This window comes from Protopterus annectens, chromosome 2.part1 (assembly GCF_019279795.1).
Source record: "Protopterus annectens isolate FY-2018-M chromosome 2.part1, PAN1.0, whole genome shotgun sequence".
NCBI lineage: Eukaryota > Metazoa > Chordata > Ceratodontiformes > Protopteridae > Protopterus > Protopterus annectens.
Window position 1 is genome coordinate 1,247,124,402 of NC_056729.1, and position 15,981 is coordinate 1,247,140,382.

The 15,981-nt window shown below is 42.3% G+C and overlaps 1 protein-coding gene across 4 annotated transcripts in view; it reads right to left on the reverse strand.

Annotated features, from left to right (window-relative positions):
- Window positions 1-15,981, reverse strand: part of SEMA5B (semaphorin 5B) — a 3,270,261-nt gene that overhangs the window by 803,718 nt on the left and 2,450,562 nt on the right. For all 4 annotated transcript variants that reach the window (XM_044062778.1, XM_044062776.1, XM_044062777.1 and 1 more), the window contains one exon: window positions 11,584-11,646. In XM_044062778.1, coding sequence (XP_043918713.1) covers window positions 11,584-11,646 — 63 coding nt within the window. The remainder of the gene's footprint in view (window positions 1-11,583; window positions 11,647-15,981) is intronic.

Below are 15,981 nucleotides of genomic sequence, written 5' to 3' on the forward strand. Positions count from 1 at the left end.
TTCGAGTGTACACCCTGCTGCAGTCATCACACTTGGGTTATCCTGTCGTCAGACGGTCCCACAGTCGGCTGGAATTCCAAAGTCTTGGTCCAGCGTCGGTTGCTGTCGCTTCTTCCCTGACGTCAGTGCGCCAGGGGTATATATAATGCAACTGACGCCATTTTCTTCAGTTTTTCTTGCCCCAGATGTCAGGTGCCCCCAAAAAGGTGGTCAGTAATTAGTACCAAATTGAGTAAACTTGCACAAACACAAAATCCCTTCAGCTATAAGCAAATACATCAGGAAGGTATTGAAGAGATTTAGTCAGTAGGTCAGAGGGGATGGAGGGAGGGTAACCTGGACTGCAGCAGGGTGTACACTCGAACATCTACATTTATGGTAGGTACAAAACTGTACTATGTTCATCGTGTTACCCTGCTGCAGTCATCACACATGGGTTGAATCCCAAAGCTAAGGATGGGTGGAAGTATCATAGAGGGTTAGAGGAGGCTAGAAGGCCCTGCAGAACTGCAGTGGCGAAGCCCGCCCTGGTCTTAGAGTAAAGTGGTAAGTGATAATGTTTGGTAAAGGTGTGTACTGAACTCCAAGTTGCAGCTTCCAAAATCTCCTTGGTTGGAACCCCCCTGAGAAAGGCTGTAGAAGTAGCTGTTGCCCTGGTAGAGTGGGGCCTAATGGTAGCAGGAACTGGTTTTCCATGATGGGTGTAGCAAAAACGTATGCAATGACCTATCCATTTGGAAATGGTTTGCTTTGATATAGCCTTCCTTTGAGAAGCTGTAGCATAGGATACAAAGAGCTGGTCAGATTTTCTGAAAGCCTTAGTTTTGTCCAAGTAGTAACGAAGTTGCCTGTGAATGTCCAAGGAATGCAGGAGTCTCTCACCTTTGTTCTGTGGGTTTGGGAAGAAGGTGGGTAAGTGGATGGTTTGATTTAAAGCCACACTGGAAACCACCTGAGGCATAAAGGAAGGATTAGTTCTTAGAGAAACCCTGTCTTGATGAAAAATGAGGAAAGGTTCCACTGCCATTAGTGCGTGTAGCTCTGAGACTCTTCTAGCTGAAGTTATTGCCAGCAGCAGGGCAGTCTTCCATGATAGGAACTGAAGATCTGCAGAGAAAGCTGGTTCAAATGGAGGCAGCGTTAGTTTTTCCAGAACAAAATTGAGGTCCCATGTTGGTGTAGGTGCTCTCCTGGGTGGTCTAATGTTTTTTGCCCCTCTGAGAAACTGCCTTAGAAGTGGATGCAAAAATAAGGGTGGATCCGTGTTGTAGTGGGCCGAAATAGCTGAAGCATGGATTTTAATGGAGGAGAAAGAAAGTCCTTTGTGCAACATCTCAGTTAAATACTGTAGAATATGAGGCATGTGAGGCTGAATTGTATCTTGGCCTTTAGATTGATTCCAGGCACAAAACCTTTTCCATTTGTCCGAATAAGCCTTCCTGGTGCTTGGCCTCCTAGCTTCCAGAATAACATCCATAACTGCTTGGGAAAGAGGAGCTGGCTGGATGCTTAGTTGATTTGCCATGCAACCAGATTTAGGGTTTTGAGCTGGCTGTGAAGAATCTGATTGTTTTGTTGTGTGAGTAAATGGGAAATTTGTGGTAATATCCATGGTGGGCCGTGGGCCATATTCCTCAAGAGCGGGTACCAGTGCTGGCGTGGCCAGTCTGGGGCTATGAGAATCAGTTGAGGTCTCTCCTTTTTGACTTTCAGAAGTACTTTTGTGAGGAGAGGCAATGGAGGGAAGGCATATACTGTCAGGTTTTTCCAACGGAATGAGAGTGCATCCACTTTCCACGCTTGATGGTGAAATGCCCTTGTACAAAATTTTGTCAGTTGATAGTTTTGAGGGCTGGCAAACAAGTCTATGTCTGGAAGGCCCCATTTTTGAGTTATCATTGTAAATACTTGTGGATCTAGTTTCCACTCGTGGGGATCCATGATGTTTCTGCTGAGGTCGTCTGCCAATGTATTCTTCTGTCCTGGCAGGAATTGAGCTTGTAACTGAACTTGATAAGCCAGAGCTGTGTTCCATAAGGTCATTGCTTGCCTGCACAGAGGGTAGGAGTGAGTACCCCCTTGTTTGTTTATGTACCACATTACTATGGTGTTGTCCGTCTTTATTGTCAGTTGTCCTGATCCTTGAAGGCTGTCAGAGCTTTCTGTACAGCTAGCATCTCTTTTTGATTGATGTGCAGATTCCTTTGATCTGCAGTCCATACGCCCTGAATGCACTGTCCTGCCATGTGAGCCCCCCAGGCATAATCTGATGCATCTGTTGTGATAGTTTGCCTGGCTGGGGGCAAGGTGAAAGGCTGACCCTTGTTGAGGTGACATGCCCGTGACCACCATAGAAACTCCTGTTGTAGGCAGGGAATGAGAGATATCATTGTGTCCAAGCTGTGGCTGTGTTGAGACCATACGCTTTTTAGGTACCATTGTAATTTCCTCATATGCAGCTTTGCAAATGGTATTAGTAGAATGCAAGATGCCATGAAGCCCAAGGCCTGCAGAATTTTTCTTGCAGTTAATTGGGCCTTTGTTGCCATTGTTTTGAAATATTGAGTCAGTTGTAGTTGTTTGTCTGGCATCAGATAAGCCTTCTGGGCCATGGCATTCAAGCTGGCACCCAGGAATGTCATATTTTGTGAGGGTACTAGTTTTGACTTCTTTTCGTTTACTGTGTACCCCAGGCAATTTAGTAGATGTTTCACAAAAGCCAGATGATGTAATAGAATGTCCTTGCTTTCTGCTTGGATGAGGCAGTTGTCCAGGTATGGGTATATTTGAATTCCTCTTTGTCTGCAGTATGCAATTACTGGTGCCAGGCATTTTGTAAATACTCTGGGCACAGTAGATAAGCCAAAGGGCAGTGCAGAGAATTGGTAATGGGTTGAACCTGCAATGAAACGGAGGTATCTTCTGCAACTTTGTCTGATAGGGACATGCAGGTATGCCTCCTTGAGGTCCAACGTTACTAGCCATGCTTCCTTGCCCAACATGGGAAGAAGCTGCTGTAGTGTTAGCGTCTTGAATTTGGGTACTTGCAAGTAGGTATTTAGAATTGAAAGGTCCAGAATTGGTCTCCAGGCATTGTCCTTTCTGGGCACTGGAAAAAGTCTTGAGTAAAATCCTTGACCTTGCTCTCAAGTAGGTACCAGTTGAATGGCTCTCATGTCCATGAGAGCTGTAATTTGTTTTTGTGCCTCTGCCCATTGATTTTGTGGCAGGTTTGGCATTCCTCTTTTCACTGGCAAGGCGTGAAAATGGAATCTGTATCCTTGTAAAATTATGTCTAGGACCCATTTGTCCTTTGTGACAATGTGCCAGTTGTCTGGAAAAAGTGCTAGTTTGCCTCCCAAGGGGGCTGCCAAGAGAGTGTTGCTTGGCCAGATGAGGTGCAAGTCATTGGGTTTGCCTTCTGGTAGATTGGGACCTGTCTTCTCCTCCCTTCTGTGTTGTAGTGCCCCATTGGTGAGGTTTGTACTGGGCTTGTGGTTGTCCTCTGCCCCTTGGGCATCTGTATTTACCCCTCTGTGGTCTGTCTGTAGCTGGAAAGGATCAATTTTTTGTTGGCCAGTTTCTGCTGAAGTGAGGGGGCTGTACCTGTAGGAAATCTTTGACTGTCTGCATAGATTTTGCCTTATCCTCCATTTTCTTTAAGACTTCTTCTGCTTTAACTCCAAAAAGAACATCCTGCTGTAAGGGAGCATCTAGAAGTTTTGCTTTAACATGATCAGGTAGAGTTTGTTCCTTTAACCAAGCATGCCTACGTATAACAGACCCAGTAACAGCTGCTCTGCAGGAGGCCTCCAAAGAATCAAACTCACATTGTAAGGTATGTTTGCCCACCTGTTCAGTGGCATGCAACAGATCCTGCATTTCTTTCAATTCAGATTGTTGAGGGAGAGTGGTCATTTTTTGCTTTAACTGAGAGATTAGAAATTGCTGATATTTAAGCATGTGAAACTGGCAATTTAGTGCCCTCATAGCTAGAGTGGCTGAGGTGTAAACCTTTTTCCCCCACCTGTCTAGTGCTTTGGAATCCCTCTCAGAAGGTACAGGATTTTTAGCCATAGAAGCCTTAGCCCCCTTGGGACCCTGGGAGATTGTCTCTGGGTCAGCAACAGGGCTTTTGTAAAGAAATTTGTGGGAATCAGGCACTCTATAATATCTGTCAGGCTTAGCCGGAGCAGGAGGAAGAGAATCAGGGTTAAAACTGGATTCTAAGTAAACATCATCCACAATGTCTAAAACTGGTGGGATGGCAAGTGGTCTGTGTTGGGGGAGTAAAAGAAACTCTCTGAGCCTTTTCTTCGAGTCAGAATAGTCCTGACCTTCCCAGTGAAAATGTTCCCTCATAGTGTGTAAAGTTTCCCCAAAGGAGTAGTCTTCAGGAGGAGAAGCTGAGGGAATGGAATCCTCAGCATCAGAATCTTCATAAGGGGAGAAGGAGTAATCTTGCTCCTCAGAGGAGTCTGAAGAAATGGACACTTGTTCAGAGGATGCATAATTTTCCTCTTGTCTAGGCCTTTTGTCAGGAGGGGGCAGGGAACCCCTGATTAGAGTGACCAAATCTTCAGCCATTTTGAGCATCTGTTTCTTAGGCATAGGGCCTTGAACAGGGGACTGAAATGCAGTCTTTTTAGATTTAATAGGAGTCTTCGTCTTTGAAAACAATTTAATGGTGAGCGTCATCGTTCTGAAAACGCCTTCAGAAACCGATGGCATTTCTGCAGCACCGACATCTTTTTCAGCAATGTCGTCGGTAGGGCCTGAACTAAATGGCTGCGTAGGCCTGGCACATTCCGTCAAAAATTCTGAAGCGGTCTTGGGTTCCAGATCTGTGGTAGTCAGGGGCTGTGTCGGAGCCTCACTGAGGACCGGAGAACCGGAGACTGGACCAGTCGAGGCCTCGGAATTTGGCTTAGGCCTGGGCTGTCTGTCCTTATCCTTGCATTTTTCTGAGGCAAGAAAAGTTTCCCCAACGGGGTACTTAGCTTTATAGAAGACTTCGGTCTGAAATTCGAATTCGAAAATCTCAGTAGTCGGCCGACCGGCACTTGCGAACTGCTTCTGCTTCGGGCACCGCGTGGCAAGAAAGACTGAAGAAAATGGCGTCGGTTGCATTATATATACCCCTGGTGCACTGACGTCAGGGAAGAAGCGACAGCAACCGACACCGGACCAAGACTTTGGAATTCCAGCCGACTGCGGGACCGCCTGATGACAGGATAACCCAAGTGTGATGACTGCAGCAGGGTAACACGATGAACATCAGTGCAGTAATTGAATCATTTATGTAATGTTGTTTAGGTTATATGATATATAGTAATATATGTGAAGCATGATGTTTGTTAATTTTAACTTGTTAATACAGTTTGATTACTTTCATACAAATGTAAATGTGCCTATGTCACAAGTGATAATTCAATAAAGGTGTTAAAAAATGACTGATGCCTAGGAGCCCTAGGTAATGGACACAAACAGTTCAAATGTGAGTAGATGGCAGCTGAAACACCATTATAAGGTCTTTAAATGGAGTGACATGCTTAGCCCAGGCAGTCATCCTGGCCCAAATGAAAACATGAAGATTTAACTGCTATTGATGCCTGCTCCACCAGTGAGAGCAGATCACTGATAATGCCTAGATTTTGCACCTTTGACACAAACACCAACCTACATTCTCCTAAAGATTTAGAGAGGAAAGGTTTGGAGTGGTGGAGGGCCTAAAAGCTGCATGTATTGGAATTGTTTCTGATTTGGTAGGACAGAATTTCAATTAGCTACTCACCAATTATTCAAGAACAGTATCCAGACTATGTTCAAGAGAATACACACATGAAAACTGCAGCACCGGAGCCAACCCTTAATACCACACATGGAGTGCTGCAGCACCAGAACTGTACCTTAATACCACACATGAACAGCTGTAGGACCAGAGCTGTACCTTTATACCACATGTGGACTGCTGTAGCATCAGAGACATACCTTAATATCACATGGAGTGCTGCAGCACCACAGCCATACCCTAATACTGGACATGATGTACTGTGACACCAGAGTCATATCTTAGTACCACACATGAAGTGCTGCAGCACCAGAGTTGTACTTTAATATCGCACATGAAGTGCTGCAGCACCAGAGCTGTACCTTTATACTGCATGTGGAGTGCTGTAGCTCCAGAGATGTACCTTAATCTCACATATGGAGTGCTGCAGCACCAGAGCTGTACCTTAATATCACACATGGAGTGTTGCAGCATAAGAGCTGTATCTCAATATCTCATGTGGACTGTTGCAGCACCAGAGCAGTACTTTAATACTGCACATGGAGTGCTGCAGCACCACAGCTGTACCTTAATACACACATGAAGAGCTGCAGCACCAAAGCTGCACCTTAATACCACACATGAAGGGCTGCAGTACCAAAGCTGCACCTTAATACCGCACATGAAGGGCTGCAGCACCAACGCTGCACCTTAATACCACAAATGAAGAGCTGCAGCACCACAGCAGTACCTTATTACCCCAAACAGAATGCTGCAGCAACAGAGCCATACCTTAAAACCACACATGATCAGCTGCAGTACCAAAGCCACATCTTAATACCACACATGAAGAGCTGCAGCACCAGAACTGTACCTTAATATCACACATGAAGTGCTGCGGCACTGCAGCCATACTTTCATACCACACTTGGAATGCTGCAAAACCAAAGCAGCACCTTATTACTACACATGAAGAGCTGCAGTACCAGAGCTGTAACTTAGTACCACTCATGAAGTGCTGCAGAACCAGAGTTGTACTTTAATACTGCACATCGGGTGAGGCAGCACCAGAGTTGTACTTTAGTACTGCACATGGAGTGCTGCAGCACCAAAGCCATACCTTAAAACCACGCATGGAGTACTGCAGCATCACAGCTGTAACTTAGTACTGCACGTGAAGTGCTGCAGCACCAGAGCTGTACCTTAATACTGCACATGATGTACTGTTATACCAGAGCCGTATCTTAGTACCACACATGAAGTGCTGCAGCACCAGAGTTGTACTTTAATACTGCACATTAAGTGCTGCAGCACCAGAGCTGTACCTTAATACTGCACATGATGTACTGTGATACCAGAGCAATATCTTAGTACCACACATGAAGTGCTGGAGCACCAGAGCTGTATCTTAATAACATGCATGAAGTGCTATAGCACCAGAGCCATACCCTAATACTGCACATGATGTACTGTGGCACCAGAGCCATACCTTATTATCACACATGAAGTGCTGCAGCACCACAGCCATACCTTAATACCACACATGAAGTGCTGCAGCACCACAGCCATACCTTAAAACCACACATGGAGTACTGCATCACCAGTCATACCTTAATACCACACATGGAGTACTGCAGCACCAGTCATACCTTAATGCTGAACATGGATTGCTGCAGCACCAAAACTGTACCTCAATACCACACATGAAGTGCTGCAGCATCACAGCCATACCTTAATGCCACACATGAAGTGCTGCAGCATCACAGCCATACCTTAATACCACACATGTAATGCTGAAGCACATCATCCTGCCCCATGTTCATTTCTATACCAGCATTCAAAAATGTCAGTATAGAAATCCGTACTAATACTGCTCTCTCAATCACATCCCTAACACTTTATGACTGTGGCAGCTGTCCATTTTGCCCCACCCTATCTACATTTCAGAGTGATACTTCAGACCCCTCCCTCAAATGACTTCTACAAGTGGTAATATGTGTACTGTAAACAGCAGTGAACCCTGATCAGAACTCTGCAGAACCAAGTACTGCAGATTCTAGCTTGAGGAATAATTTATCCTTGAAATCACCTACTGTGTACATCCAGCATGTGACCTGGAGTTACTTCAAACAAGATCACAAGGTTGGGGCTGAAGCTGAAGCTTCTTAAATCAAAAGGACTGCAGCCCTACAAAAAACAAATTCAAAACAATTTATCTTTTATCATCACTTAAACCTTTTGTTGCAAGACAGATGTATCAAGATATGATGTTCTGGGAATCAGCTATGTAGAAATGCATAGACACAACTATTTACTTCACAACATCTACACCAATTTTACCATCTGCACAAGCACCCAGTACAAGTTTCATACTAAAAGTAGTACTAAGCAAAATTTTTATAAAACATTTTACCATTTTGAGCAAAAAAAAAAAAGTAATGTTAAATGCTTTAACATTACATTAATTCTACAATTCCTTCTCAAAAATCAAATCCTTTCTGAAACTCAGGATGGTTTCAGACCTGGCCATTGTACTTCAACTGCACTAATATAATTTATGTACCTAGTTAATAAAGCATACAACTTAGGGAAGATTGTCTGCACTTAATTCCTGGATTTGTCTAAAGCCTTTGATACTCTCTCACACATTCCTCCTTTCCCAACTTTCTAAAATTGGACTATCTACTCCATCTCTAATGTGGTTCAAACGCTACCTACCTGATAGAGAACATGCTGTAAAATGGCAACACTCTATATCCCAATATATTCATAAACCCATCTGTGTCCCCCAAGGATCCACATCAGGATCCCTTCTGTTTAATATTTTCGTCAACAACCTCAACTTATCATTCCAACAAGAGTCTCTTGTTCAGTATGCAGATGACTCCATTATAATGGAGACAGTGGCATTGACAAAAAGGCAGGAGTTTGAGCTGGATGTGGCAGAGTTAAAGATGTTAAGATTTGCACTGGATGTGACGAGGGTGGACAGGATTAGGAATAAGTATATTAGAGGGTCAGCCCAGGTTGGAAGGTTTGGAGACAAAGCCAGAGGCAAGATTACATTGGTTTGGACATGTGTTGAGGAGGGATGCTGAGTATATTGGGAAAAAGATGTTAAGGATGAAGCTACCAGGTAACAGGAAAAGAGGAAGGCCTAAGATAAGGTTTATGGATGTGTTGAGACAGGACATGCAGGTGGTTGGTGTGACACAGCAAGATGCAGAGGACAGAAAGAAATGGAAACCCACTGTGGCGACCTCTAACGGGAACAGCTGAAAGAAGATGATGAATAATAACAATAATTAGTATTATATTTCTTTCTGTTGTGTTTACTCCCACCTGCAGGATCTTTGATATGGAATATCATAAGCTCCTAGTAAAATGACTCACCAAAGCATCAATGACAGAGCTAATGAAGGGTTTTGCAACTTCCTACTAAATATATCCTTGTAAAAATACTCTTGTAACTTCCTCTCTGCCTCTTCATCTCAGGCTATACCCCCAGGCTATAATCTCATCCCACATACTCTTCTTTATCTATAAATATGGTGTAATTTGATCTCTAAAAGACTGAAATAGTATTTATGCTGATGATATGGTAATCTACCACTCACATTTTCCCCATCTACCATCAAAAATCAGCTGGAATCAGACCTCATATTAATCTTTCCTCAGCTTCTCAAAAAGGGATATCTGCTAACACAAACATGATCAATGCTAAGACCTTTGGAATGAAACAAAACTTAAATCTGTGCCCTAAACCTGGAACAACAATAATCTCTTCTATCCTCCCCACTTCAATCAATCCATTCTTCAAGCACCTAGGAACCATGATTAGACCAGACAATGGTCCTTCCAAGATTATGTCAACAAACCAAAGCTAAATTCAATAACTTGTACTTCTGGGCCTGTAAGATGCCATATTCTCAAAGCTTTAAAGACAGTGCACAAAAAATATTCTAATAGGCCAGCTTTCATACAGCTTTCATACACCCTCCAACTCATGGCTGTGGCTTAAAAAGTCACATCTTACCGAGTGTTCTAATAGAACTTGCTGGTTTATTTCCCTAGTACCTCCCAGACAGAAAATCACTGCATGGTACTATTACTCAAAGCCCATGCACAAATCTCATTTTAGGTTCCTTTTTAAGCTTCTAAATTTTAACACCCTCCCTTTTTTTGCAAGCAGACTCACTTTAAGGAATGCATACTGCAATTTTCATCCCCCCCACACATGAACAATAGCTAAACTATGAAGGAGATATTACACATCAGCAAAAGACACTGACTAGGTGAATTTGGCCTAATAGTAAAGGTCGTCACCTCATACATAAAAGGTACAGGGCTTATTTCTAACTTCAATTTTTTGGGTAGCCTTAAAATGGCCCTTCAGAGCAATTAGCCTAGTATTCATATATGAACTATGAATGTTGTTTGTTGTTATGGGTCTGAAACTCACTACGTCAAAGGGATTTAATCACACTGCAGTCTTAACTGGGCCAGTTAGGTAGGTAAACAGGATTCATATCAATTCATTGGATTAAATTTATGTTTTAAACAGAAGTCATAGAAAGTATCTCTCCAGAAGAAAAAGAGGACAAATTTTGTGCATACTGGGGGATGTGCTCCTATCAACTCACTCCGACCTAGTTAAATGGAACAAACTCAGGGTTGCATGAACAGTGGGGAATGTGGTCTGCTTTGGTGAGTTCTGCTTTCAAGGAAAATGGAATTCAGTGAACTGAGATGCTCTCTGTAACATATCAATGAATAGTGCCTTTTCATTCTGTTGAGGAGGTAAAAAAAAACTGAGATAGATGAAAGGGGGGTAGACACCATTGATGAGTCTTTGTATGTCCAGAGGTGTGTATAGAGATATGGCAATGTTTAAGAGCAGTAAGCTACAGTTACAATGCCTGGGAGAGATAACAAAGACATAATCTTGCTTATACACAAAAGGTAAGGACATGACAGAAGCACACAAACTGATAGTAACCTTCAGAATATGGCTATATTATGGCCTGAACTTTAACATCAACACAGACATATCTACAGCTGTGTACAACTTGCACACCTGCATTCAAAAACATGGTCACTGCCCTTAAGATATAATGGCATGGACCTTTCCTTTGTAGGGGCCAGTATTTTCCATACATCTTATAAACAAGCTACAGTTTAGCAACAGAAAACAAATCAACAGTATTCATGTAAGAAAAATTCTGAAGCAATGAATGCTTGAAATAGTCAAATATAATGCCCATGATAAAAAAGGGTGCAAATGTATTGCTTGGCTACTGCCAAGCTGCCAGTGTAAAATAATCTATGGCTATCTTCTTCTAGACTGCATGAGCTAAGTGAAGGTATAATATCAGTATTGCCTGTCACAGTGACATTTTCCCAATTTCTGGAACTTAAAAGCTAGCAAATCTCTCAAAGAAAATAAAATTCACAGCTTCCAAGGTTGCCATACAGGAGAAAAAAAAAAGTGAAAGGAGATTTCATCTTGTACAACTAATCGGATCACAAAAAGCTGTTAACGTACATGGCTTTTCTCTCATGTCTGCACTGAGTTCATATATCCTTTTTTAATCACTTAAGTCTACAAATCTAATGCATTCATTTAAACATTCTCCTGAGAAAACGTCTAAGCTGCTTAAGAAAACTTCATTTTTCACAGTTTAGTCTTCTTTATGGCACAAGCCTTTTAAGGATGCATAACCTATATTCAGATTTAGGCTGTAATTGTGTGGACTTCAAAGAGCTTAAAGAAAGGAACCATCAGTTCAGTGAATAGAGTTTCTGTCACATACCTCAGTCTTTCCTTTGCTCTGACAGGACTTCCTGGTATCATCATCTGGAGCCCATTCTGTTGCCTAGGGAAACAAATACACAAGTCACATGGCAATGCTGTGAACTATTAACAGTCTGCAAGTGGGAAGGGGATAAAGAAAGATAGAACACATGTTTCTAGTTCATTAACGCAACCCTTACTTAGATCACAATCCAAGCAGTAAATATACAGTGTGACACTAATATGTAATAAAACCCACTCTGGCATGAAGGTTGGAATAAGTAGGAACAGAAGGCAACACAAAGGAGGGGGCCCTTTTTAATTTTATGTGAATCAAAATACAATCGATGTATTCAGTGAAATGCACCCTAAGCTGTATTTTCTGAAACTGTAAACTATGCATACCATAAAAATGGAATAAGCCTTAGCTACACTACTTGCAAAAGTATACAAGACAAGTTCAATAATATCATAGCTCCATTCCAACTGAAACAGTATTGTAAGCAAGCCAGAAATGCAATGATTAATATATGGAAAAAGGAAAGTATTGAGAAAATGCACAATACAGTCTGGTGTTAAACTTACAGTAGACAGTCAGTTATCCAAACTAATTGGGACCTAGGGTAGTTCGGATAATCGAACATACATTGAACTGGATAAAAAGCTTCTAAAATATTGTTTTTTTCTGCTTGCAGGGAATACACTTTTCAATCATTCAGCGACTCCAGTGGAAAATAAAGAATATTTTTCACACACGAGCAGGCTACAAGCTCAAACAACATGCCCAAGCAAATATATATAATGTTTACATATTCAGACTTCATGATTTTCCTACCAAAAAACTTTGGAAGACTGTGTTTGGATAATTGACATTTTGGATAATCGACTCACTACTGTATTGTTCATTTTGTTTAGGTTATCTAGCATAACACTTTATGGTTCCCTGAAATTGATTTAACACGCAGTCTTTTTTTCCCTGTGCAACTACATGTACACCAGTGAGAATTTATTAAAGGAAGCTATCCTCTTGGTCAGAATCAAAAGATTCAGTGACCGCTTCAAAAACTATGTGATTATTAAGTTTCCATGATGGTTTTTCTTCCCTTCAGTTATGACAAGTTCACCAAGAAAAAAAGCACAAGCAGCTGCATATTAAAAACAGAAATATATATGCACCACAGAAAATATATGTATTAGCCAGCTTTGAGGGTACATTCAAACAGAATTTCTGATAACAAAAGATCATGTATTCTGTTTGAATGTAGGACCCTGGATGCATGGCATGGAACAATCTAACATAATACATAGTATAATAGACCCAGGACACAGACTGAGTACGTCCCTCAGAAGAGTGTAAGACACATCTCTGCATGTACTACTCTCCCACCTGCAAATTGAAGTGTAATACATATTCTAATGGATCTACTGAGCTTGCATGGTACAAACAGTAGCGTTCTTACCTGCAAACTGTGAAATATTACCAGAGCAGCCCCCCCCCCACCCCCCCAACAAAGCAAAATGTCTCATGGTCTAACAGTCCTTAGTCTTCCTTCCCATTCTCAAATATGGTAAATCCTAGTGGTGTTTCTCCAAATACTGCACCCCTATTACAGTTATACTTGATGGTCCAGTGTTTCTAAACTTTTTTCTTCTATTTTAATCTTTGGCAGCCTAATGTTCCTTGATTCCAGTAAATCTGAGGTAGAGTATAAACTGCCTTCCACCAGCCTTAATTAGCAGTTAAAGAAACACATACTTTGATCATAAGAAAGGGTTTGCCTAGCCCACCCAATCAGCGATATCCTTGCCTACCGAATAATCTGTTGATGGAGTCAACTTCTTCCAGTAACATTACACATCAAAAAAATCCAATGCATTTGTTTTTTTTTTCTCTCACATTATCTTTGAATCCATTTTCCACTAGTTGTTTTAAGCTTTTAGTTCTTTTTTTCCCAGTGGAACAATACTTGCTTGTATTGCATTTCAGTCTTTTCCTATATTTATAATTAAGCTCTTGAGCTTAAACATGTGCTTTTCCAGAACTCACTACCCTCTCTGACTTTGTAAATGATTTGAGTTGCCCAAATTTTTCTATAGTTTTCTTTAGTCCCTGCTTTTCTCATTTGTTAACATTGCAAGCTTGTTTTTTCACCTTTTAACATAGAATTCTGCCACTTTAGTTGATGGCGTCTGGTCATGTACCTGCAAAAACGGACATTAAGCACTACATACAGTACAACAGAAAAGGTCTAAGTGAACAGTTCTACAGAGGAATGATGAATATTTTTTTCTAATAGTAACATTGCCACCAACACAGTCCAGTACTCCCTTGCTTATTGACTTATAAGTCGGGCGGCACGATGCCAGGGCACTTCTATGGACTAGGCTTGTAAAGGCTCTAGTGCCATTAGCTTTGTACACACCTATGTGATATAACAGCCCACAGTACCTGTTCCACTGCTCCTGCAGTTAGCATTTTCCTCTTCACAAGGAGATTTTGCCCATGAATTTCATCTGTCAGAGGCTTTGCTTTATACTGAATGTTAGTTCGGCATACTTCTAATCATATTATGAACCCTGAAAATAGAAATGCCATCCATTTTGACATTGGTTTAGATAACAAATCTGTGTTATCAGAGGAAATTTCTCTTTTTCAGACCATCTACAGTGTTACTGAACAAGTTCATACAGAGAAGCTGATAAGCTGCTCTAGCATGCACTTACTACTAACTGTGCTAACCACAATGTTATTCTATCAGACAACTTAGGTTCACAAGTTCACAGGATGCTAGGCTATTGGCCTGGAGGCCCTTATAAGTCTAGCCAAGAATTTCGCCCATGTTCCCACAAAGTCAGCACCTGTTTCCCCTGTACAGCAGGGACACAGGTGGGATCCCAGGGGAGTATTTTCTGTTTCCGATCCAGTTGTCCAGGTTCCTCTTAGAACGGGCTAGAGAGGTACTGTGCTTGACATCCACAGATGAGGGAGTCTTTGGGACACAAATCTATCTTGTTAACTTCTATCAATGTCACAGACCAGGTTGAGGCCTTCCATGAGGGTTGTGCAAGTGGAGTTTGATATACGGATATGCAGCAACTCCATCAAGGCAGGGTCTTAGATGGCCTTGTATGCCAGACACAGGTCACCTCTGAGCAGAATGTATGAGACTGAGTAGACAGATAGGGCTTTTAGCCTATCTGTATAGAATAGGTGTTTGAGACCCTGGATTTTCCTAGTCAGGAACCTCTGTGATTTCTTCAGCTGTTGCATGTGTTTGGCAAGGTACATGCTGAAGGAGGCACTGTACTCGATAACTGGTCTGATAAGAGAGAAATACAGGGATGTTATGACCTCCTTGTTCCTGGATGAAATACCCTTACTTATGAGGTGGGCCATGTAGAAAGCCTTCCGTACAACAGAGGCAATGTGGTGGTCAAAAGTCGGGTTGCTAGCAACCTGGCTGCCCAAGTCCCTCACGACTGACTGCAGGCATAGTATGTTATTAATGTGATAATTAGTGGGGATGACATTTTCCCCAAAGGGGATAATGATGCATTTCTTGGCATTCAGTTTGAGGCCCTGCTTCTGGTACCAGTCATTAGTTTGGGTAAGGCCCTCTTGGAGGATGTTCACATCACTAGGGGAATTTAAGACAGAGCCCAGCTTGCAGTCATCTGCAAACTTGGTCAGCCACAGACCACTGGTTTTGGCTTGCACCTCAGAAAAGTATACCCCAAAGAGTAGAGGCCCCAAGACCGATCCTTGGGGTACACCGCTCATAATGGGTCTACTACTAGAGGTGGCTTCCCTATTTTGAATGAGTGGGTTCTATCAATGCCAGTTAGCTACCCATCTGGTAAAATATGGGTTGATGCCTAGCTGGGAGAGTATCTATTATGCCTGAGTGGAGAACAGTGTTGACGGTTTTGGCTAGGCCAAGATAGGTGGTGTACACCATCTTCCCCTTGTCCATGGCTTTGGTGACTGTTTCAAACAAATCAGCCAAGTATAACAGGCACAATCTCCTTTTAACAAAACCAGACTCTGTAGGGTCAAGCATTTGGAGGTTGCCAATTTCCTTGTTTATAAGGTCCATAATAATATGTTCTATGGCCTTTCAGATCAGGCTAGTTAGGCTGATGGGCCCATAATTGCTTGGGTCTGTGGACACTCCACCTTTGTGTAGAGGGATGACAGTGGCTGTCCTCCATTCAGCTGTGATGAAGCTGGTGCTCAGGGTTTGGTTGAATAGGGTGCCTAATGGAGCTGAGTGCTCATGCCTGAGTTCAGGCAGGATACAGCCAGGGATGTTGTCGGGTCCCATGGAGACTGTATTTTTTGCCTTTGAGAGAGCATTAAATATCTGCTCCCTGGTGATGAGGGGAGGGGGCAGGTACTGGGGATGTCCTGGTTTAC